The sequence below is a fragment of the Mixophyes fleayi genome, chromosome 8, assembly GCF_038048845.1.
Source record: "Mixophyes fleayi isolate aMixFle1 chromosome 8, aMixFle1.hap1, whole genome shotgun sequence".
Taxonomy (NCBI): Eukaryota; Metazoa; Chordata; class Amphibia; order Anura; family Limnodynastidae; genus Mixophyes; species Mixophyes fleayi.
Window position 1 is genome coordinate 14,301,405 of NC_134409.1, and position 26,813 is coordinate 14,328,217.

General features: G+C 40.6%; 1 protein-coding gene across 1 annotated transcript in view; it reads left to right on the forward strand.

Annotated features, from left to right (window-relative positions):
- Positions 1-26,813, forward strand: part of AK5 (adenylate kinase 5) — a 167,754-nt gene that overhangs the window by 109,319 nt on the left and 31,622 nt on the right. The window contains exons 8-9 of the mRNA XM_075181938.1: positions 11,927-12,003; positions 24,686-24,728. Of these exons, the coding sequence (XP_075038039.1) occupies positions 11,927-12,003; positions 24,686-24,728 (120 nt within the window). The remainder of the gene's footprint in view (positions 1-11,926; positions 12,004-24,685; positions 24,729-26,813) is intronic.

Consider the following 26,813-nt stretch of genomic DNA (forward strand, 5'->3'; position numbering starts at 1 on the left):
TTTACAAAGAGGATTAGGAGATAGGAGGTAGAAAGGGCGAAATGCGTGAGGATTTACATTCAGCGCATGAGGGTAGTAAACAGAGAGAATAGAGGTGGAGTGAAAGGGGCAGGTTTGTAATGGATTGCTGTGGTGGTTAGGCGGTGGTCCGGTGGTGGTCCGTCGGTGTAGTTCTGGTGGGGTGTTGGTCCAAAGAGCTGGATAGTTCCGAATCTGCTGAGCTAAGGGTAAGTAGAGTAAAAGAATACTCGATGTGGGGGGCTTCAGACAGCCGAGGTAAGTGGTAGGAAAGAGATCCGGCTAGTAGAGGAAGGATCCAGGGAGTCGAGGAAGAAAATAGAGGAGAATGAGGGATAGACAGGAGAGATACTAGAGGGGGACTTGTGGGGAAGAAGAGGAGATGGTATGGTAGAGGGAGGTAAATGTGTGAGGTGAGATGGAAGGAGAGGGATTAGAGGGTTAGAGAATCGGGGGGTGACCCAAGAGACAGAGAAGGAGAGGGATATATAGGACAAAGAGTGATGCTGATATGAATGATATAGATTTTAAATTGAGAATAGTACAGATGGAATTAAGATAAAATGAGTATGAGAAGATGAGAGTGCGATTGAAGGCAGTGGGAAGGCAGCAAAGGAGAGGGATGATGGAAGCAAATAGAGGATAAGGACAAATTAAGAACAAACAAGTAAAATAAGATAAAATAGAATAAGTATAAAAAAATGGAAAGTCAGAGACACAAGCAGAAAGGTAGATGTGGGAGCAGAGATAAAGGTGCAAATATTTACAGGGGTAAAGGGATTGTGTAAGGAAGACAGAAATATGGATAATGAGGAGATTAGAGAGATTATAAAGGCAAAGTTCAGATGTAAGTAAGTGTAAAGATGGATATCATAAGGATGAGATTAGAGATAGAAGTAGAAATGTGGATAGGATTGGAAGATGAAAGTGGATGGTGGTAGGTGATAAGTGGTGAAGGAATGATCAGCAACTGTGAGAACAGTAAATGTAGTTATGCCGATTCTGGAATAAATGGATGGATGAGAAGCAACGAGCCTCAATAGAGGAAAGTATGAAAAGCTGAGTTTTGAGGGAACTTTTGAAAAGTTCGAGGTTGTGGCTGAATCTGATTGCCCGTGGCATAGTGTTCCAAATATGGGGAGCAGCGCGGACACAGTCCTGAAGGAGGGAGTGTAAGGTGGCGATAGGTGTTGAGGAGAGGTGAAGGTCATTGACAGAATATATATATGAACTGATTATGCCAGTTACCCCCAAATCTACTTACAAATTCCTTTTACAATTAATTAACCAATGTGGTGGCTGTCAGGCGCTGTCCCCGCACTTCCCGTAGGTGCAGGAAATGGCTGTCTTTCTCCTTGAGTCGCTCGCATCCCATTGCCTAGCAACAAGACACTCTTCCTTATTCTTGGTCGACGCACTGATGCACTCGCGTCCCGTTGCTAGGGTACAGGATGTTTCCTCAGCGTTCCATCGGCGGCCAGCTGTGTTCTGACTGCCCAATCGGAGCTGATCTTAGTATATTTTAAAAGCCCTCTGGCACCTCTAAGGTGCCACACTATCATCATCATTATCATTTATTTATATATTGGTTCACTAACAAGCTCCAGCGTTTCTTTTATCTCCTGACTCCTTCACCTGCATTTTGGCTTTTGACCCGGCTAGAACCTTTGACTTCTCTCCTGGATTGTGATTTGGTACCTTGTTGCTCGCTCTGGTTGTTGACTTCTAGCTCCCTCTGACTATTCTGTGGATCTCCCCTGTGTACGTTGCTGTCTGGCTGGTTCTGAGCCAGATTTGTCTCTCTACTCCTGTCACTACGCAGGAGACTATCTCGAAGAACCACAACCTGTGCACCAGGGGTGTGTTAGACTCCCCTCCTCACTTATCAGCTGCGCAAATACCAGCCAGTGGCCACATCTGTCTGCTACGTGACAGTGGCGTTTGCCTTTACACATGGATTTCCTTCTATCCAATTACTTAAAAAATCTATAATGACATATTAAAAATGATGACATTTCTTTATTTGTATAAAATGAGTGTGTATAGTTAAGAGCGGATGGATTGAAGGGAGAGAGAGGGTGAGACGGAGGCCAGACAGGAGGAGGTTGCAGTAGTTGAGGTGGGAAATGATGAGATAGTGGATAAGAGTTTTGAGAAAGGGTTTAATATGGAAGCGTCCAACTTAGGAGAGAGACAGGGTTTGAGGTGTGAAGGAATAGATGGAGTCAAGGACGAAACCCAGGCTGCGGACACAAGGAGCAGAGGAGAGCATAGTGTTTTGTTATGTGTGTCCCCAAATATGCTTATTGACAATACAGTCAGTTTGGACCACCTTTCACGCTAATTTTATGTGCACTATCAGGGCATTTTATCCTTCTAAGTTTGCACTTAATTATTGCAATCTGCTATGTTAGATGTATGGCAAGTAAAAGTTAAAATAAATTTCATTCTTTAAAGAAGTTCTTGTCAATTTCAAAAATGGTCTCTCCTGCTGTTTGGCTGCATAGTCAGCTTATTGTCAACATCCTTGTTTAAGAACCTTTTGGTCTAAGTTTTCTTGAGTAATTGTGAAAATATGTAAGGGCTTTCTATGAACCCTTGTGGAAGCCTTGACTGCGTTTACCATCTCCCTATATAAATGAAAAACAAACAAGTATTTTGAGTCAAACTGGCTTGGAAGGGAAAAAAATATGGACCACAATCAATATCACGGTAGTATAGTGGTTTAGTACAACCAGGAAGATTGACATTAATGGCTTTTAAATTTTGTATAAACACAAGTGTCCTTGTTTGGTTTCTTTACAGGTAGTATAGTTGTATTTACTGGACTGGTAGTGAGTATTATAACAACTTAGTTGATGCTTCCAAATAACTGCAAGGCATTGTATTTTCCTGTGGAAGCTGAGGCTATCCCAACAAATGATCACTTAATTTCAATTTAGATAAAATTAAACCAGCATAGTAAGCAACTCCCTATGACATGCCCCAGAGACAGAAAATGATAATTTTTGGACAGGACTGTCCAAAAAAGTTGAATAATATCAGCCCATGATGGACTATAGCATTTATCACGTCACAAGTTCTTGTTTCCGGGATCTTGGATTTGCCCCTCTTGGGAATCTTTGAGGGGTTTTGTATTCTAATTTGGCAGCCAAATTAGAGCTTATTCAGTTTATCTAAATCAAAGGCAATTGTGTAGATGGATCGTTCCAGTGCATTGGTACCACTTTTCAATTTGGGTTCAAGTCTCATCACTGTATTTGTTACCCATTTAGGAGTCACCCTAAACTAGACAGGATCCTCAATTCTTTTGTTTTGTCCTTTACCAGTTTTTGTATACTACCTATTAAGAAAATGTATTAACCAGAAATAGTATTTTTTTAAAAAAAGAGAGCGTTTGATTCCACACTAGGGGGTAAATGTATCAAGCTGAGAGTTTTCCGTGGGGTTTTTAAAAGTGGAGCAGTTGCCTATAGCAACCAATCAGATTCTGGCGGTCATTTTTTAGAATGTACTAAATAAAATGATAGCTAGAATGTGATTGGTTTTTCAAACCCGTTGGAAAACTCTCAGCTTGATACATTTACTCCTAGAAGTGGAAGTCTTGCTTAAATCCAGTAGTTCACTACTAACAAAATACTATGAACGGGTGCTCTTCCAACCAGACAGATTACTATCACTTCAAGACCAAAGTTTGGATGAAAGCATAGAAAGGCCCTCCGGTACTCTTTTTATAATTCTTATCATTAAAAGTTTATTTTAATTAGTACTCTTATAAAGAAAATTCTCTTGTATCAGGTATAACTTGGCGAAATATATATAACAAATAGAATCTTAGAAGTGAAATAAAGAAGAGATATGTTGCACAAATGATCAAACACATAGGTTGGAACCGAGTGAACAATTTGGAGAAAAAAGACTTGGGGCTAGATTTACTAAGCTGCGGGTTTAAAAAAGTGGGGATGTTGCCTATAGCAACCAATCAGATTCTAGCTTTCATTTATTTAGTACTTTCTACAAAATGACATCTAGAATCTGATTGGTTGCTATAGGCAACACCCCCACTTTTTCAAACCCGCAGCTTAGTAAATCTAGCCCCTGGTGAACAATTTAATATTCTTGTGTTTTATTCTACCAGCCTATTCCAAATACTGAGAAAATACAATCTCTTCTATTCTGTGCCATTAGTGAGTTACATGGTTTTAAAATAATTAAAGTTAACCCAAGGGTTTGATCATTTTAATTATGCACAATATTTCTTCTTTATGTCACTGCTAAGATGCTAATTTTTTTAATATTTCGCCAACAAATAAAAACCTGAAATATAACAGAGAATTTTCTTTTCAAGAGTATTAATTAATTAATAAATAAATTAAATAAATATTTTTTATTTTTTTTTAATGATATGAATTATAAACTAGTGTAGCAGAGTGCCTTTCAATGCTTTGTATCAAAAATTAAACAATATAAAAAAAAAGTATTATAACTGCTTTGGTCCTTGACTGATGTTTCATGAACTCCGGTCCGAAACATACCGATGGTCTCTCAGCAAAGCGATTTTTCTTTCAGAGAATTCTGATATTATCTGAAAGCGTCGTAGGATACAGATAAAACTCTAAATAACCTAAAATGAAGGGTAGGGTCATCCATCATCTATACAAGACCACTGAATCCTGGACTAGTGATCAAATAAATCTTCTTTACTAAGAGGATAATAATGATGACGAGATTTACGGATAAAGTGTCGAACAGAAGATCTAAATCTAACAATTCTCTCTGTCGCCATAAAGTCTAGTTCGGGATTGGAGATATAATCTGGCAAAGGATTGTGGACACCTAACCTAAGACAACCGCAACCAATAGTAAGAAATAATAAGAAATGTCTTAGTTGGGACCTGGTGCTGTTGTCCTGAGCAACTGGAGTCCAAAGTGGTCCTATGCATTCAATTTATTTCAATTCCATCCTCGTCGTCATGTCACTGTAGTGGTGAAATAACGTGGTCTAAAAGAGTTATCTTCTAAAGAAATGTATATACAGTAACAGGACAGAATAGTGAACAAATTTAATTTGTTAATTGTTAAAAGTGTTTATAAAGATTTAAAAGAAATATATATATATTTCTTGAAGGAGAAGTGACAGTTGGGAGTGGTTGGTGGTTGCCGGGGGTGACAGTGGGGAGTGGTTGGTGGTTGCCGGGGGTGACAGTGGGGAGTGGTTGGTGGTTGCCGGGGGTGACAGTGGGGAGTGGTTGGTGGTTGAGGCCTGGGCTATGGCCCAAATGCATGACAAGAACCTTTTTAACACCTTAAGTAGCTTGATTTGACTAGAATGCATGAGTATCATGCACGGGTTAACTTGTATGTATGTGTATATATATATATATATATATATATATATATATATATATACACAGTACTGTGCACAGGTTTTAGGCAGATGTGGAAAAAATGCTGTAAAGTAAGAATGATTTCAAAAATAGAAGTGTTAATAGTTTATTTTTGACAATTAACAAACTGAAAAGTGAATGAACAGAGAAATTGAAAAGAAATCTAAATCAAATCAATATTTGGTGTGACCACTCTTTGCCTTCAAAACAGCATCAATTCTTCTAGGTACACTTGCACAAAGTCAGGAATCTTGTAGGATTATAGTCAGGTGTATGATTATCCAATCATATCAAACAGGTGATAATGATCATCATTTTCATTATGGACAATGTGCTCTGTTCCTCCATGGAGCAGGTAACGGATCTCGTCCTTCAGTGCTCCCTGCTCACACTGCTGTCACAGCCTTTGTCACATACTTGCACACTCTCCCGAAATTTCTGGGAGACTACTGAATTCTGGGTAGGTCTCCTGGACTCCTGGGAGAGCAGGTTATTCTCCCGCATCCTACCCACTTCCTAGTGAAGCAGACGAGATGGAGGTCTCCAAGACGCGTTTCCTTTATACCTCACTGAAATAAGATTTTCAGCCAGACTCTCAATGATTATTTGAAGAGGAACAGATGCCACTTTCTGGTATAAAAAACTCTGTGTGTTCTTTCCTTCAGAGCTGTTATAGCAGGTTTAGAGGTTTTTGTCTAAACCGAGCTCAGTTTAGCAATCAGTTTAATTTAGCATAGAGCCATTTATTTGAGAAAGTGTCTTTCAGTTTGTGTTCTGCCTTTTGGAACAGTGTGTTATATAATTTTTTTTTATATAGTTGTTGGGTAATACCCTGCATCTTTCTAGGTCAGCCAGGGTGTCTTGGAAACTTGCCTCTATTGGTAGAAGATCTCACTCTTTCTCCTTTTCTCCCTATTCCTCCCTCTACCTCTCTCTTTCTCTCCTCTCTCTCTCTCTCTCTCTTTCTCCTCCTCTCTCTTTCTCCCTTTCCCTTTCTCTCCCTTTCTCTTTCTCTCCCTTTCTCTTTCTCTCCCTTTCCCTTTCTCTTCCTCTCCCTTTCCCTTTCTCTTCTTCTCTCTCCCCTCTCTCTCTCTCCCTTTCCCTTTCTCTCTCTCTCCCTTTCTCTTTCTCTTTCTCTTTCTCTCCCTTTCCCTTTCTCTTTCTCTTTCTCTCCCTTTCCCTTTCTCTTTCTCTCCCTTTCCCTTTCCCTTTCTCTCCCTTTCCCTTTCTCTCCCTTTCTCTTCTTCTCTCTCCCCTCTCTCTCTCTCTCTCTCTTTCTCTTTCTCCTCCTCTCTCTTTCCCTTTCTCTTCCTCTCTCTCCTCCCTCTCTCTCTCTCTCTTTTTCTTTCTCTTTCTCCTCCTCTCTTTTTCCCTTTCTCTTTCTCCCTTTCTCTTTCTCCCTTTCTCTTTCTCTTTCTCCCTTTCTCTTTCTCCCTTTCTCTTTCTCTTTCTCCCTTTCTCTTTCTCTCCCTTTCTCTTTCTCTCCCTTTCTCTCCCTTTCCCTTTCTCCCTTTCTCTTTCTCTTTCTCCCTTTCTCTTTCTCTCCCTCTCCCTTTCTCTTCCTCTCCTTTTCCCTTTCTCCCTCTCTCACTCCCTCTATTTCTCCCCCTCACTCTCTTTCTCTGCCTCTCCCTTTCTCTCTCTCTCTCTCTCTCTCTCTCTCTCTTCCTTTCTCTCTCTCTCTCTTCCTTTCTCTCCCCCTCCCTCTCTCTCTCTCCCCCTCCCTCTCTCTCTCTCACTCTCTCTCCCTCTCTTTCCTTTCTCTCCCCCTCCCTCTCTCTGTCTCTCCCTCTCTCTCCCTCCAGGTAGATGTCTTCCAACCAATTTGATCTGATAGATTATGTAATATAAAATTTGCATGTAATTATATCCCACTAGGAGAACTCTTCAGTATGTGTCTTTTATTTCACATTATAATTGTGAAAAAAGAAATAACCTTTTATTGGTCTCATTAGTGCTATAGTAAAATGCGTAGATCATTGTTGGGATGACAGGACTGCCTTGTATGCATCTGATAAATGTTAATACGTCTTATCGCTTGTCTGAATCTATAATCTTTAATAGTGTTTGTTACTTTGCAATGGTACCATTGCTTGAATAGTTATCATTTGCATAAATCATATAATATTTGAACTTTAGTGATCATGGAAACATGTTATATGGATTTAATGTTTACATGGCCACTGGATACAGATGAAAATTAAATCCAATATAAAAAAAAAAATGTACAACATTCACAAACATATTAAGTTCCCCAATAGTGTCTTCTGCAATCAGAAATTGGTGCTTTGGATTATTTCAAATATTGTACAGTCCAATAAGTTTCTATCGAGTTTACAACCCAAACCACAGACAACATATAACATTAAACATATTGTTTACAGAGGTCAAGTTAATTAATTTTTATAACCTTGATCACCCCCCTGCCCTTAAACTGCCTTCAGATTGTAATGCGTCCATCATAATACCCAAATTATGGAATAAACATTGTTTAGAATAATGCAGAGAGCTTTTATCAAGTCCCCTCTCTTGCCCCAGCAACTGGACCATGGATTGTTCGGTAGAGAGTCAACAAACACACTGATCGATATTTCATTAACCATAACGCCATCCAGTTCAGATTTAATGATCATTAATGAGAGATATGACTTCAGCCAATTGCTAGTCATCATCCACTTGGCAACCAGTGGATTTTGAACTATACATTTTCTCGACATGGTAGAATCCACCGGCTAAGAGTTATTAGGAAGCTCCGATAGCAGGTCAACTTGGAAGGTCAAGCCTAGTGCATCAGACAGCAGTTCCTCTATCTTCACCTCACACCACAATCCCACAAATATTTTTAATGGCTGAATTTTGAGCACCCAATTAAAACGTAAGGGATACAGGTCCAAGTGAAATTTATGTCACCACGCGCCATTCCTTGAGGATCTGGTAGGATTTTTCTGTCCTACATCCGCTCAGTAGCAAGGAATATATTATTACAGGTCTTTATCGCCTTATCTGTTTACCAACAGCCCTTGTAGCTCAAAGGACACTGATAAAGATTTATCAGTTTTTGTGAGTAGGAACAAAACTAATCCTTTATCACTTGCGGACTCCCTGCATCTAAATTCAAACCCTGGGCTAGAATAAGTCAGATGCCTATTAAGGGGAATGGTAATAAAAGGTATATTTGCATTTTTAAAATGTGTTCGCTTTAAAGTACAGTAGAACTAAACACAACACACAGCACATTTATAAAAAGAAAACCTGTTATACTGTGAAAGAGATCTGGTCATAATTGAGAAACAGGTAAATAGATATTTTATAAGGATTTTTATCAGTTCTGCAATTTCACCTTTAGCTGATTGTCAGCTGCCATTATAATATCTCTTATAGTGACAGAATCAATATTTTGTATACGGAGAGTAAATAATTGAATTGATTTTTCGAATGTTCAATCTATTCTTAAAAATATGAGAGTAAACTAGAGACAGCGGGTTAAAGTGCCATCTAGTACACATTGCTGCTGACAAGGCAGCTTTTAATTGATCTGAGTCTGTAACTAGGGTTGTGTGCAGAGTTTTGGAGAATAATGGCAATGTTCATTGAACATCCTCTATATATTTTTTGGATTAACCAGAGCTGCGAGAAACACAAAAAAAAATTATTCCCTGCTGCATAACCTCTCATTTATTATGGTTTAATGCTTCTATACATTCTTAGGTTGAAAGAGGCATAAACTGCCTTACAGCAAATGGTTGACGGACCATGGTCATTGCTGGTTGCATTCATGGTCTGTCGAGCATTTGGTAAAGTAAACTATAGAGACCATTGATCTCTATTTTGACAGCCATTCAAGCGGCACAAGGGACTGAGCTAAATCAGGGAGAACTGCGGGCACATAGAAATTGCATTCCACAAATCATCATCATCAGTTATTTATATAGCGCCACTAATTCCGCAGCGCTGTACAGAGAATTCACATCAGTCCCTGCCCCATTGGAGCTTACAGTCTAAATTCCCTAACACACACACACACAGACAGAGACTAGGGTCAATTTTTGAAATCAGCCAATTAACCTACTAGTATATATATATTTTTTTTTTATGGAGTGTGGGAGGAAACTGAAGCACTCGGAGGAAACCCACGCAAACACAGGGAGAACATACAAACTCCACACAGATAAGGCCATGGTCAGGAATCGAACTCATGACCCCAGTGCTGTGAGACCCTAGTCTGTCTGTCTGTGTGTATGTTAAGGAATTTAGACTGTAAGCTCCAATGGGGCAGGGACTGATGCGAGTGAGTTCTCTGTACAGCGCTGCGGAATTAGTGGCGCTATATAAATAAATGGTAATAATAATAATAATAATAATACAGTGCTTAATGATGTGATGTCAGTGGGAAGCCACAGACTGCAAGTTAGATATTGGAACTATCTGTGACCCCCAACAGCACAGAATAGTAATGTGAGCCATCTGTCAAATGGATATGTGAAAATTGTTATGTCAAAAGCACCTTCTGCAGAAAAGGCAGGTATGTTCTGTATGAAGCAGTGTTCATTATTATTATTATTATTATTATTATTAATTTTTATTTATAGGGCGCCACTAGGTGTCCGCGGCGCTGTACAGGGACAAACGAAATTACAATACGAGGTGATACAGCACAGTACAGTAAACAATAATCACAGTAACTCAGTGGACTCAAGGCACAGCTAGAGGGGCGGGGGAGGGGAGAGGGGAAGGTCTGCCAACAACGGCACCTAGGAGGGAGGGCACGGATGAGAGGGAGCGAGAGGGGACGGGGGAAGAGGGTCCTTGAGGAGGAAGGAAGGGTAGCTGGAGAGCAGAGTTAAAAGTGGTGAAGACAGGAGGAGAGAAGACCCTGCTCAAAGGAGCGTACAATCTAAGGGGTGGGGTAGACTGACAGAGAGACACAGGGGAGAGAGGGAGAGAAGGAGGAATGGATAGGGGGAGGGGAATGAAGGGGGATGAAGGGGAAGAGTCAGAAGATAAGGTAGGAAGTTAAGTGGGAGACTGGAAAGCTTTAAGAAAAAGGTGGGTTTTTAAACACCGTTTGAAACTGGACAGATTAGGGGAGGTTCTGATGGAGGGAGGGAGCTTGTTCCAGTGGAGGGGAGCAGCGCGGGCAAAGTCTTGGATACGCGCATGGGAGGGGGTGATCAGGGGGGAAGAGAGGCGACGGTCATTGGCAGATCGGAGAGGACGGGATGGAGCATGAATAGATAGGAGTGTGGAGATGTAGGGTGCAGTGGAGTTGGCGAGGGCCTTGTATGTAAGAGTAAGGAGCTTGAACAGGATTCTGTAGGGTAAGGGGAGCCAGTGAAGGGATTGGTAGAGGGGGGAGACAGAAGAGGAGCGGCGAGGAAGGAAGATAAGCCTAGCGGCAGCGTTAAGTACAGATCGAAGGGGAGCGAGGTGAGAGTGGAGGAGGCCAGTAAGGAGGAGGTTGCAGTAGTCCAAGCGGGAGATGATCAGGGAGTGAATGAGACATTTAGTGGCATCTTGGGAAAGGAAGGGCCGGATGCGAGCGATGTTTCGCAGCTGGAAGCGGCAGGATTTAGCAAGAGAGAGAATGTGGGGGCAAAAGGAGAGAGAGGAGTCGAGGATGACCCCGAGGCAGCGAAGTTGGGGGACAGGGGAGATAGAGGTGTTGTCGACAGTGATGGAGAGGTCCGAAGGGGGCGAGGTGCGAGGGGGAGGGAAGACTATGAGTTCAGTTTTGGTGAGGTTAAGTTTGATGAATCGAGAGGACATCCAGGAGGAGATGGCAGAGAGGCAGGCGGACACCCTAGAGAGGAGGGAGGGAGAGAGATCAGGAGAGGAGAGGTAGAGTTGAGTGTCGTCAGCGTAAAGGTGGTAGCTGAAGCCGAAGGAGCTGATGAGTTCACCTAGGGAAGAGGTGTATAGAGAGAAGAGTAAGGGTCCCAGAACAGAGTCCTGAGGGACCCCGACTGGAAGGGTGGACGGGGGGGGGAGAGAGACCCAGAGGTGGTGACGGAGAAGGAACGGTCAGCAAGGTAAGTTGTGAACCAGGACAGGACAGGGCCGGAGAGGCCAAAGGACTGGAGGGTGTGGAGGAGGAAGGGGTGGTCGACGGTGTCGAAGGCTGCAGAGAGATCAAGGAGGATGAGAAGGGAGAAGTGGCCCCTGGCTTTAGCCGAGAGGAGATACATCCAACTTCATTGGGTTAGAAGCCACATTGTTTGCAAGTTACAAGTATTCATTTTTTGGTGCATGCTTAATGTTAAGAAAAAAAGCTATATTACCAGTAATGTTTTGATAGGATAGAGCTCTGGACCTAATAATACAAAGGTTTCCTCTGCATAGGTTCTAGGAAATTAAATAAACAGTTTCTTGTTAAATAAATGCTCTTAGTCACCGCAATACAAAATTGAGATGTTCAAAAATAAATGAATTTAAATTGTCCCTGTGCATACACCGTGCCTGTAGCTATTATCTACATAAATAACACAGCAGCATAGAACTTAATACTTATTTTCTCCTTACAGGACCAAGCGAGCTTGACTTAAGCCTCATCCTAGACATCGGGGAGACTGCGGATTCTCTATCAGACTTTGATGATCAGGTAATGACCATGTAGACCTCTCCACTCCAACACCTCCGTTGTGAATATATAGACTTGTCAATATTGCTTCCGTCCACAAGATTGAGTAGACAACGGGTGAACTTTAATATCCACAATTATCTGTAGGAGGTTAGAAACACACGCAGAACAAATCATCTGTGCTCTAATGCTGATTATAAATAGTATAAATTGCTAAAGAGTTTGCCAAGAAATTTAATTTTAGGTCTATTAAGTTTTTCATTTGCAGAGAGCTTTTTATATTGCTTCCTAATTGCCGTTGGTTCGGATGATAAATGCAAGTGTAATTAATTTAGGTGAGCGTGTTTTTTTTTTCCCAGTCTTAAAACTAAAAACTCTCAGGATCACTGTTCAGTAATTAGTACCTGATAGCGCTCCTGTGCTTTCCAAAATTCTGCAGGTCTCTCCGTTACAATAGTACAAGTGAAGCGAACCCTAACACGGTTGCCGTGGCGACTGTCACATGAGATTTTTGCTTTTTGTGTTGATGGATTGGGCTTGTTTGCAGTCTCTCACAATATTATGACAGTTGTACCTGATTGGAGAGTTGCCCAAGGGTGCAATGAAGGTGCAAGAGTTAGGTTCCAGTTCAAACTGAGCAATTCTAATTGTGGCTGTTTAACCATAATGCTGATCAATGATCAACATATGAATCATGATTGTAAGTGATAAAGATATTAAATTGCTGTTCGCATCTGTTGTTAGGTCTAATGTGTCTGAGTCACAAAGGTAGAAGTTATAATAATGTCACTACAGAGTCCAACCTACTATCACATTAAAACCAATTTATTAAATTAACCGTTTCATTTGTTTTCCCTAAAATGTCTTAAAATAATCATGATAATAAGGGGACACCAGGACTTTTTTTTACTACATGTGTCACTTTTGTGTGCTAGAATTTTTTTTAAATATTGTAATACACCGAAACTGGTGGAGGCGCCCTAGATGCCTACCCCCTTTGGATGCCTCCTTCCTCAGGCACTACCCCCCCAGATCTGCCCCAGTTCTTACCTTGAATGGAGGAGGGGCTGACTGACACCTGCTCAGGTGTGGAGGATGGTGCTGGTCTGTGACATCATAGCGCAGCGCCACTCTCCCAGCCAATCACTGACATGGAGGAGGAGCCGCTGGTAGAAAGCTGCTGTCAGTGGTCGACACCTAGTGTGGGAGGCGCCGTAGGAAAATTATATACACTGAATGAGTGATATTTTAGTTTTAGACACCCCCTAAACCTTGGTGCCCCTAGGCAACCACCTCATGTCGTGGTAGTGCTGACCCTGAGTGCACCAAGAAATGTGCAAATTGCATCCCATTAACAGTTTAAGGATGAGTTTAGGTTTCTAGCACTTCTGATTGGCCAAGGAAATATAGTCCTCTTGCTGGTAGGAAAAGGCTGTGCACTCCTCCGTAAAAGGGAACAATTCCCTAAATGCACGTTCTGCTCCCCTAGCCAGCTCAGTTAGATAAACTTGTCCAGTGTAAAATCAAGGTTTCATTTTGTTGAAGTGCAAAACTTGGGCACGGCCCAGTCTCCTAACGCCTCCTATTGTGCCAGTTTTGCACCTCAGCAGACAGCGTTCTCGGCCGTGTGATATCACAGACAGCATCATTGTGTTGCAGATAAATGGAGCTATAATAAAATCAATCCTATTATTTTCAGGGTATACAACAAGTTCTACTGTTTTGCTAATGTGGCTTATTAGCACATAGCTGAGTCTCCTGGACATTCCGAGAGAGCCGGCAACTATGTGTTAAAGAAAAGAAGCTAATGAATCTCTAGAGACTGAAGTGTCTTTTACATTTCTGTCTCCATTACTGAAGTCATGTTGTCTTACCTGTCAGTCTTTGATTACATCTTGGTCTCCATGAAAATAGCCACCTCCATAGGCATCAATACATGGACATAGGACACAATATCTGAACTGTGTCATCATGCCACAGATGGCGAAGCCAACCACTTCTTGTAATGGCTCAATGCCAGACTCTTCAGGGAGTGAGGGAGATCACCCCTATTTCAGGGATTCTCCCTGAATGTCAGGGCGAGTTGGCAAGTATGTCTTAGAGGGACGTGGGTGGAGTTATGTCACAAAGTGGACTGGCTAGGCGGATTATGGCTCTTAGGACAAAATTGGGGAAGAGTTTGTATGGATTAGGGGCTTATTTTGTCCTGATTTTGTCTGGATAATTGTTGGGAGATTATTAAGAATGGAAACATAATGAACTATGGACTTAAAGGGTCTGTAACTTTAAAGGTAATGGTGCAGCGGTGCTTTGTGAACCTAGCATATATCCACCACAGGACCCTGATCTTCTCCACTTGATATGCCTGTCACAATGCCAGAAAAATGCTCTGTGAGGCCAATTCAATGCAGCGCGGTTCAGCTGTGCATTTCCCTGGTAATACGGTACGTGGCAGATTGTCCTGCACACCTCTATGGGGTGTGAGGAAACATTGATGATGGCCATTCATATGGTTTATTCTTTGCAGTATGAAAGGAACGAGGCGCTGAGAGAGCCAATGTCCTGTTACCGTAAGGAAGAATATCTAGAAGTACTTAAGTCAACCATTGAAATCATTCTAATGTCATCTTGTCATCACCAAAAATGTTTCATGTAAAGTAATGAGCAAATAATCCCCAAATCATCCAACAAAACACGATGGAGATAAAGTAATCAGCAACTAATTTTCCTATCATCACACTCACTACTTTTAACATTTCATTTTTGATCATTCTGGCAGGAATCTTCCAGTGAGTCATTAGAGCCTTGATCCCATCTGGCCTCTATGTAGAGTTGTACGGTATTCGTTTAGAACACTCCTACTTAATAAGAGGGGGCTCTGCTGCTAAAGCCCTGTCAGCAGACATGGCATTTAATAAATCCTTGTTTTCTATGTTTATTAAAATAAAAAAAGGTCAATCAGCATCAGAATGAACGTTGCTTTTCTATAACACCGCAACCTCTGCGTTCCTGCGTGAGCCTTTCATGACACACTTTGCTGGGCAGCATCACAGTTTCTGTGCAACTAAAAAACCCAATTGTTAAAACATATTTAGAGACCTGTCAAAATCCTAAACTCTGTTGTTCTCTAGAGCGCTCTCAAGCAGCAGGAATGTAGAGGTTGGAAGGAAACTGTAGCATATACCGCTCCGCTAACAAAGACGAGTTCATTTCGGAATTGCTCAATCAACAGAATATGACCTGCTGATTAACCATTTGAATAATAGAACAATTCCGATTATAACTTGATAAAGGGCTATCGTCACCAGCAGAACTGCACATACTACATACAGGGCATTCTAACAATCATATGGAGACAAAAGCACCTGTAGTCTAAAGGAAAATGAATAGAAACTGGAAGAGCAATTTGCAAAGACTGTTAAAAATAAGTTCCAGGTATAAATGCAATGTGGGAGAGGAGTATTTTATAGACCAGGGATCTGTGCACCAGCTTGATAAAGGGTTAAAACGAGTTTCAGAACAAGGAAGATTCAATCTCCCCACAAAGGGTTAATGTATCAGCGTGTACAGCAGCAGAGAGATGGGGCTATCCCACAAAGAGTTAATGTATCAGCGTGTATAGCAGCAGAGAGATGGGGCTTCCCACAAAGAGTTAATATATCAGTATGTATAGCAGCAGAGAGATGGGACTTCCCACAAAGAGTTAATGTATCAGTATGTATAGCAGCAGAGAGATGGGGCTTCCCACAAAGAGTTAATATATCAGTATGTATAGCAGCAGAGAGATGGGGCTTCCCACAAAGAGTTAATATATCAGTATGTATAGCAGCAGAGAGATGGGGCTTCCCACAAAGAGTTAATATATCAGTATGTATAGAAGCAGAGAGATGGGGCTTCCCACAAAGAGTTAATATATCAGTATGTATAGCAGCAGAGAGATGGGACTTCCCACAAAGAGTTAATATATCAGTATGTATAGCTGCAGACAGATGGGACTTCCCACAAAGAGTTAATGTATCAGCGTGTATAGCAGCAGAGAGATGGGACTTCCCACAAAGAGTTAATGTATCAGCATGTATAGCAGCAAAGAGATGGGACTTCCCACAAAGAGTTAATATATCAGTATGTATAGCTGCAGAGAGATGGGACTTCCCATAAAGAGTTAATATATCAGTATGTATAGCTGCAGAGAGATGGGACTTCCCACAAAGAGTTAATATATCAGTATGTATAGCTGCAGAGAGATGGGACTTCCCACAAAGAGTTAATATATCAGTATGTATAGCAGCAGAGAGATGGGGCTTCCCACAAAGAGTTAATATATCAGTATGTATAGCTGCAGAGAGATGGGACTTCCCACAAAGAGTTAATATATCAGTATGTATAGCAGTAAAGAAGGACCCATTATTAGAGTATATAACACATCATTTCTATGGTACGTTGGAGAAACTACAAAACTGCACTTCAGCAAGTTATAATTGTATAAATTACAGGCAATTTAATCAAACGGTTACACAGTATCTAGAACAAACAGTCATCTCTGGGGGACTTTACCTTTTGGCAACTTACAGCCTTCACTTATAAATAGGTGATTTATCCTGGGAATACTCGCTGGGTGATAGGATTACACGTTCCTTGTGGCAGAATGAGACAAGAAGAAAAGAGCTGTCAGGGTTTTCTCGCTGAAGGAGATGAGTTTCACTTAACAAAGAAGTAAGATGACAATATAAGTATCAGGGAATGTGCTACCTCTCTGCCTCTTGTCAAACCCATCTACAGAGCGAGGTGCAGTTAGATCCGCACTGCAGCCAATCCTGGAAAAGTATTTTATTTTTCTATTTATTATAGTAATAACGTACATTATTTATTATTTTATTAATCTCTCTAAAGATCTGCCAAGCCGTGTCCTAATTCACTTGCCTCTAGCCAAATAGATCTATATTAATAAAGCAGAATTGTATCACGTGTGCAATTCTGGTCCTCACTTGTAGAGCCAAAAACATCTTTACTGAACAATCTGGGAATTGCTTGGGGCCAGGGCCGGTGCTAGGGTCCTCTGCGCCCTAGGCACAGTTTCAAAATCCGCCCCCCCAGGCACAATTTCAGAATGCGTCCCCCCCCCCCACCCCAGGCATCCGCCTCCCCGGTCCTTTCTTACCTTAAACTTGGCTCCATAATGCTGCTCCTCTCTGCCGGGTCCTGTCCCTCACTGACACTGTCGGGCTGTGATGATGATGTCACGCACGACAGTCAGTAAGGGGAGGGGGAGTGGAGGAGACGGATGGACGGTGCAACGGTGCACCCCATCAGCTGCTGGAGGGGAGGGCGGCGGTGGTGATCCATTGCTGTGCGGCGGCCGTGGAAGGTATGCTTAGCGGTCGCCGCACAGTATTAAAGTTTAATACTATCTGCATTTTAATTCTGTGGCGACCACCAGAGCCCGGCGCCCTAAGCAACTGCCTAATGTTGCCTAATGGGAGCGCCAGGCCTGCTTGGGGCAGTTACAGTTCTTATTTATAAGTGTTAATATTCTAAGGACAATTAATGCACACACAAGTACTGTAGTCCTCAGCAATCACTACAATTTGTGCTTTAATTTTCTTAATTGTGCTAGAAAACGAAGTTAGAGGCTAATCAATGGCAGTGGATTATAACAACTTTTTCCAGGGCACCAATGTTCATAAATGACCTAAGTTTGTTCACAGTCACAACGATAAAATGATAAACATTGCTGGTGGGTTTTTTTTTCCGAGCAATATTATAATTTGAGACATATCTGGTTACTTGTTAATTTAGACAAAGAAATACAGTTAGATTAATTTGTTCCAATATATTATTTTTAGAGACCTATACTGAGAGGACAGCAGGTTGCCACTGAAGTCTGTTCAGACGTTGTTTAATATCAATGCTGGGAGTATATTCAGTCCATTACGTGTTCCTGCAGCCAGTGAATTCGTTAGTCGTTCTTAATTGCACAGTGTGCTAAGAAGAACAAGTGTTACAAAATCAGGAAGTTAGTTTGCATTGCTCTGGAATTGTCATGCTGCAATTAACAGTTTATAAAGTCTCGCCTTACCTCTGCGCCCACCTCTACTGGAAGTGACATTGTAGAGAAATATAACACAAAATGTTCCGTTATAAAACTTCCCGCGGTGTTGATAATGGTAATACTGTGATCTCAGAGCAGATATAATGGTGGATTCATTGCCATAGCTGTGGGAATGTTATTGTTATCAGCGTCTTGTACGTGAGGTCTGAATAGGATTGGCCTAGTGGCTCAGTAGTTAAATGCTCAGTTTGATGATGTAAAACACTTTGGGGTCTATGCAGCACTAAAATGCGGTACAGCTAAATATGCATCGCTGCACATCGCAGTGGTGCATATTTAGGTACCGCTAAGATTCACCATACCGAGGCTACTCTGGGAGCCCTGGCGAAGTGGCCCCTCTCCTGCGGTCTTTTTTTCCTGCTTAGCACTGCCGATGACAGGAGGAAGTACTATCCGCACAGCACTTCCATTGTACTCGATTCTGCAAAGCCAGAAAGGCTTCAGCAGTATCCCACAGGAAATGACAGGTAACGCCTCCTGAGATAGCGTTACCTGTCCGTGCAATGCGAAGCTTATCGAAGCTTCATACATTGCAGAACATCGCAGTCCCCATAGTGATCTACGAGGACTGCGATGCTGCACAGTGTCAGCCTAAACGGAGGGGATTTTTATGAAATCTCCTTTAGGCAGTTAATAATACATAGCCAACTTACTTAAAAGAGGCGGAAACAGCCGTTTCCGCATCTTTTAAGTAAGTTTTTGATGCATAGACCCCTTTGTCTTGTTAGGTTCATTGCGCGTCGGTTAATTTGACACAGGGGGCCTGATTGGTCAATGCATGCATACTGAGCGCAAAGTGCGCTTGTTTGAAGAGTCACGTAATTAGGCTCTGCGGACTCCTGAATTCATTAAGGCGCAGATCTGAAGATGCGGACACTGTTGAATTTGGGTGTAGGTCTGCCGTGCTCTATAACACAGGACACTGCACGATACGTCGAAAGCCTATGTGGATTACAAATTTGTAAAAGAGCGCACAATATATATATATATATATATATATATATATATATATATATATATATATATATATATATATATAAAAGCATAGTCATGTGATAAAGCACGGCATTCACTTGAGTCTCGCACAGTTTGCCTGAACCATTTCACTGTTTCTTGGCAGATGTTAGGATGACTTAAACAGTTGCAGCGATGGTTACAGCAGGTATTTATAGTAAATCTAAATCATCATACTACTCCCACAACCCCATTGGAGCTTACAGTCTAAATTTCCTAACATACACAGACAGACAGAGAGAGAGACTAGGGTCAATTTGAAAGCAGCCAATTAACCTACTAGCATGTTTTGGGAGTGTGGGAGGAAACCGGAGCACCCGGAGGAAACCCACGCAAACACGGGGAGAACATACAAACTCCACACAGATAAGGCCATGGTCGGGAATTGAACTCATGACCCCAGTGCTGTGAGGCAGAAGTGCTAACCACTGAGCCACCGGAGCATTTGCAGTTTGGCAGGGTGGGGGAAAGCCTGATAGAACAGGGGAAATTGTTCCAGAGAAGGGGGTGCAGCGCAGGAGAAGTCTTGAATACGGGAGTGAGAGGTGGTAACTAGATGGGTGATCGTTGGTAGACTGTAAAGGGCGAGAATGAGTGTGAGTGAAGATGAGGTTGGAGAGATAAGGAGTGAAATACATGTATTATACATCTTAACCTCACCACCTTTAGCCTGTTACACAATTTCACACAAGACAACTACCCCCGGACCAACATTGTGTGACAGGATCATTTAGCTTATGAGTCACTTTTACCTTTGCAGTCTGGCTGGGCCAAGATGCAAAATGTAGACTTAACCTCATGTGTCAATCTCCCATTGTCCCATAGACTGTAAGCTTGCGAGCAGCGACCTTCTCACCTCTGTGTCTGTTCTACCCAGATTGTTTATTAGTTTATTACGTTTGTCCCCAATTGTAAAGCGCTACGGAATATGTTGGCGCTATATAAATAACTGATGATGATGATGATGATGATGATGATATTAGGATGCTGAACATAAAATACATTTTTACAGTTGTTCCTGACTACGAGCAAACACCCGTCCCCACACCCTTTCACTCCCCAAAATTGTAGGCATCGGATTGTTGTCGGATGTTAACCTCCCCCGAGTACCGGTGAAGAATCCTTCACACCGTGTTAGATGAAAGGCTTTAACTTTCTAATCACTGATGCCTCAAACCCCTTTTATACCTTTACACAATGTACTTATCTCTCAGGGATCTTTTTTTTTTTTTTTTTTTTTTTAGAAAAAAACAGACTAATTTGTGCAGTTACTTATTATAGATAAGAGTTAAACCTATGTGCACACATTAACGCAGTCTTTCCTGTATTCCGGTGGCATCACATAGAGATCGTTGACCTCTACGGAGAAGCACTAGATCTGTGCTCACAGCCGTCTTTCCAAAACAGATGAGGGAACAGAGATGGAAGAAAGTAGGACACGATCTAGTTCTGTTTAGCTCAGTAATACACCAGCTAAGATATATACGTATATATTGATAAATCCACTAGTGGATTTACTTAGCCAACAATATTTCTGTTTCAGAATGCTGTTGGGGACTTGTACTATATTTGTTAGATGTATTTCAGCTACGGTGGTAGCTCTGCCTGAGAAATGTTCGCATTTTTCTGGCAGATGGTAACGTTTATTTTAAGGAAGGTTTAGGAACGAAGCCATGAAATGTATTTGTATTTTATTCCCTTTATGCGAAATTGAATGATCTCTGTATGCCGCAGGAGCCCAGCAGATGAACAGGATTAATGCGATGATATTTGTACAGTTCATCTATCACATCTGGCTCGAACTGATGGTTAGATACAAGTCCGGTATTTATATTTCATTTATAAGGCAGTACCTTCATATCAAGTATACAAATCAGCATATTAACAGATAAACACAATAGCAGAACAAGGGAGTGCAACTACAAAAGCAAATCATAAAAGTACATATAATCAAGGACAAGTTAAATGGAAAATTATAGCAGATGCAGAAATTGAAAAGAGAGATATGACGTAGAGACAAAGAGGACCCTACTCATGAGAGCTTACATTCTAGAGGGAGGGGGAAATCAGATACAAATGGGAGACGAGGATGGCAAGAGGAGCAAGTGGAGTGATCAACGGGAGGTTATGGTGGTAGAGTGGGGTAGACAATGGTGAAGAGGGCTTTTGAGAGAGTGCAAGAAAGATTGGAGGTTAGGGGAGAGTCTAGTCGTGTGAGGCAGGGAGTTCCAAAGCGGGGGAGCAGAACAGGAGAAGTCTTGTAGGCGGGAGTGAGAGGTGGTGATTAGAGGGGAGGAGAGACGCAGGTCAGAGGTGGAGCAGAGAGGGCAAGCTGGGGTGTATCTTATGACAAGTTCAAAGATGAATGGAGAGGAAGTGTTGGTGTGCAACTTGAAATTAATTCTTGAGGGCAACGAGAGCCAGTGAAAGAATTTGTGGCATGTGTGTGTAGGCTACAGTGATTTTCATATAGAGCTATAAAAATCTAGGTGTACTTACCAGTACTCCGTTGACCCCAGGACTTATGAGCTAGGATATTGTGTATATTGGCATGGGGTACAGAGTAACAAACTTAAGAAACCACATGGATAAAACACTACCCAAATTCAGAGACACAGATTCAGAGACGCAGAAGGGAAGGTCAGTATCACTAATAACGCACTCCTTACTCTGAGCCTTCGTTACTGAGCTGCCTCTTCCTTGCGCCTCTTTACTGGGCAGAAACGTAAAATTAAAATCTGCTTCAGGATTTTTTGGAGGAGAGAGAGAGCGAAAATTGGGTTGGCACATCTTAATTCATTGTAGGGAAAAGTGCTGTATAAGATACAAACCAAAGTTCAGGATACCACTTTAAGCATTACAAAATATCAAAAAATGTTGCTTTTAGTTTTCTCATGATTCTAAATTCTTCCCCACTCTCGTGAACTTCGTACCTGCTCGTCTGTAAATATATACCCAGTCCCCTGTATACCTGCAAGAGTGTTCTCCATCCCACAGTACATTCTCCACCACTATTAGCAGTACAATGAATATAGAGGACTGATTCACCAATGTGACTACATCCCCCATCTGTTTGCCCATTGGTTTAGTGGTGGATAAGCTGATGAGGATACGTTTGTACCTAGCTTATTACAGAACACTTTAGCAAATTTGTAAATTAACTGTGAACCCCTGTAGGAGACTATGGGCTAGATTTACTAAGCTGCAGGTTTGAAAAAGTGGGGATGTTGCCTATAGCAACCAATCAGATTCTAGCTTTCATTTTGTAGAACCCGCAGCTTAGTAAATCTAGCCCTATATGTTCAGAAAGTATTTGATTAATAATTGGATATTTTTTGTGACAGCGGAATCTGCGAGAGAGGAACGAAATTAGCCATTATACTGGATTAACAGTGGCCCAAATCATTCATTACCTTGTTCTACTGGTAGATCTACACTAACATTCATGGATAAAATTCTAAAGCTTGTTTGGTAAAGGGAGCAGTTTACCTGAAGGAGGTTTCCTTAAAGACTTCGATTGGCCAAAAGAATGAACAAACATATTTTTAAAGCGATTGCTGGGGACGTATTATAATTTCAGAATTTTAAATAGTTTTGAGAACCCTAATAACCCAGGCTACTCATGCTTTCTACCTATAGCAGCCCTGTTTCCCTTAAAGCTAGATGTTCTCACATGCTTATGTAGACACTAAGCCTAACGAGACACACCAATGACTACAGAACGGGCATACACACGCCTACTTTGTTGTATAGGTCAAATCTCACTTGACTTTACCAGCAATTAGATTTGCAGGAAGATCTCTGTGTACAACAGCCAAAATTGGTTTACTGGTACCCATCAAATTAGGTTCTGGAGAGTCATAGGGGTATATTTACTAAACTGCGGGTTTGAAAAAGCAGAGATGTTGCCTATAACAGATTCTATTTATTATTTATTTAGTGCATTCTGCAAACTGACAGCTAGAATCTGATTGGTTGCTATAGGCAACATCTCTGCTTTTTCAAACCCGCAGTTTAGTAAATATAACCCACAGTTTTTGTGAAGACCCTACAACTCAAAGCTTCAGCTTTAAAATTCCTGGTACCAGGTCAATAGTCATAATAAAACTGAAATGAATGAAGAAAAGGGCTCATCTGGTTTCATATGGATTCAGTCATTTATCAATGAATTTCAAGTTTGTATGATCCATAAAAAGTGTAATAGGATTAAGTACTCTCTCAAGTAAATACCTTCGTTCCTCGAAAGCCCAATTCCCTGCGTCATAATCTGATCAAGTGGGGAAGAACTTTCTGGAGAAATAGTCGCAGTCATGTATTGTAGGAAGGATCGCTCAAGGGTACTGGTCTTATTCCTATCTGTAGAATAAAGGGTCATTGAAGGGATGGGGATGAATCGAAAATGGGAATTCGCTATAATTTGTTGGCCCTATCTGCTACAGGCAGCCAGGATTTGTTGATGACCATATTTGGAATGGACATCATGGAACCCAATATACCTAAATTATTTACACAGAACACTCGAGAACATAAGTACAACTAAGACCCCTCCCTCTATAACCTTATCCCGCATAACCCACAATGTGTTTACTTTATACCATGTATTCATACGCAGAACCCATAAGGAGAATTTGAGCAAACATTTATAATCTGTGACTCATTGGGGGCTATTCAATTGTCAGCGAGTTGGTTTTTTTTTTGAGCGTGTTAAGTAATTTTAACGCTGTTTTTTATCATTTTCGAGTGGGTTAACTTCACCCGCAATTCAATTCCATTTTTAACGCTACTTTTTTTTCATGATACGGTCCTCTCGCTCTCCAGTAGAAGGTCTATTGAAAGTATAGGTTGTGCGAGAGGCAGCCGCGTTAAAAGCTGTTCAAATATGCTGTTTTATCTCGCACCTCATGTAAAAATGTTGAAAAAAAGTTAAACTTATGTTTATCACTAATGCCTAACTTGTGTAAGTTGAATTTCTTGTGAAAAAATATTGAAATAAAAAAAACATTAACAAAAAATAAAAATAAAATCACTAATTAATTAGATTTATGTATGTTTTTGGTACAAATATGAATGTAGTAATGTGTTTTGACATGGTATAGATGATTGTATGGTAAAAAATAGTTCAATAAAAAAATATGCTAAAAGAAAGTACTGTATGTAGATATTATCAATGTGTAATGCAATCTAATGTATGGAAATGTATGGAAAACCTTTTTTTTTGTGTTATACATGACCGCGTTAAAACTCCCCTTCACTCCCCTAAAAACTCGCAGACACAATTTTTAACGCGCGGGGGGCAGCGTTCCCTCTTTTTCAATTGAATTGCACAAGTTTTTTCGCTGTGCTAACTCCAAACAGTCGCTATTGCCTGAAAAAACCCGCGGGAGATTTTTTTTTCTTTTAACACAGCGGGGAAGAAAAAATATCTTGCTAACAATTGAATACCCCCCATTGTATCTGGGTATGTTTCTGTGGAAAATAGCACATAGGTTTATAACCCCAGAAAGTTACATCTCAGATCCAGTTGACATATATTGTATTTTTCTTTTATATCTTATTTTTTTTTTCATTAATGCTTATCAGAATGTGGAAATTGCACAGATGTTCGGAGAGGATTATCTAAGAGGTAAGTTCTCGAAAATGCATGACTATGTAATTTGTAATATATCACTTGAGGCTCATCAATTAGATTTCCATGTGACTACAATTGTCTTACTCTGCATTAAACACAATGATGATGTCATTTAACTGTGCTTTAAGGTGAATGTATGTGGATATGTGGATGTTTATTCATCTGAATGACCCTCACCAATCTGATATTTGTAATCATATGTCATAATATTAATATACAATATACGATGCTCATCTTTAAATATGCTTGTTTGAGGTTCAGTATCCATTACTGAGGTACAGATTGGATCAAGTGCACCTTGGCTCAGGGTCATCGTCACAAAATATCACAATAGCGGCACTAACTCCGCCATTGAGACCAATCCCTAAAGAAATTATTTTTTGTAAATTTCACTAAAAAGTTTTCCTGTTTTAACAAATAACACAGAGGTCATTTTATGAGCAATTGTAATTTTTCTGCACTTACGTTTTGCTGGAAAAATGTATCTTCATTTATGTTCTTTGTCTACTTATCATATAGTTTGATGCATCACTAAAAGCTTTGTATATAGAACATTAACATCCTCAGACCTGGCTGATTCCATTTACTTCTGTTAAGATAGAAAAGGTCCAGTAATATAATGGTACCATAGTTTAATCACAAAGTACAAATATTAACTATATAATACAGTAGCTGAAGTACCTGACATTGCCTGGGTTTAAATCTTCAAGTTATTAATTTATCAATGATTTGGATGTAACTGTCAACATTTTAAAATATAATTAGCTGCTCTTCCAACACACCCATGAGGTGGCTGCCCAGCGTAGTTTTTGTTTTCATATTGAATGTCATCTAAATCCACCCGGTGGTCAAAGTTCTGCCCAGCGTACACCAACAGGAGGTCCGACCAGGACCTCAACCCCCTAGTATGACTTCTGAGGATGTTGCCTACAGCAACCAATCAGATTCTAGCTGTCATTTATTTAGTACTTTCTACAAAATGACAGCTAGAATCTGATTGGCTGCTATAGGCAACATCTCCACTTTTTCAAACCCGCAGTTTAATAAATATACCCCTAAGTGATTGTTTTATATAAGAAAATATTCATGTTTCTGGACATCTGAACGTTACCACTTTGGTTGGGGATATTGTCCCAGGATTTGGGTAATTGGCTAAGCTAATTGCACAAAGGAAATTTATATTTTTATATGACATATTGTGATTTTTATTTTCCATTTCATTGATTATAATCTGTAGAGCTATAATTTAAGAGACCATTGATTTACTGAATTTTACTGAATTTTAGAATATATAAATATCACACTTGTTTTTTATATGTTCATATATTATATGGTCAATATTTGTATTTTGTGACTAAACTATGGTACTATGCTAACTTTAAATTATGCTTATTTGCGGAGTTCTTTTTTTGCTATTTGTGTTTGGTTGTATTTGAATAGGTTTTAGAGCCCCGTTTTTATCTGTTTTGCCATTTTTTGGTATAGTAAGATACATTGTGGCGTTGTACATTATCTACAAGGGACATAAAAATTAAAATATCTCTTTTGCTACAAAGATTTTGATTTTCACACCCAGTTACATGCACTTGACTTGCATCGAAAGCAAAAATCTAAGATCAGTGTCTATTATTAATGCTTTATATGAATTTTTAATAAATATATAATATTAGTTGCATATCAGCACTTTCGTCTTCCATTTGTACATTGCATTGAAAACGCATGTTAAATGCATTGTAATGTCAGTGCGTATGTAGCCTCAAGCTGTTGGACTGGTCAACGTAAGATAAGATGGTGATGGCTTTAGACGGCGCAATTCCTGCTTCTGCGGATTTGAAGACTCGCCAGCACTGAATGTATTGTGGGTCTCAAAAACTTTTAAATGGTATCAAAATCGGTGAAGGCAACTGGATAATTTTGTAAGCGCCTCATATGACTCTTTGTCACTTGCATTACATCTATAGAGAAGCATTTGGGATTTTAAAACAGTCTTGGGGGTATATTTACTAAACTGCGGGTTTGAAAAAGTGGAGACGTTGCCTATAGCAACCAATCAGATTCTAGCTGTTATTTTGTAGAATG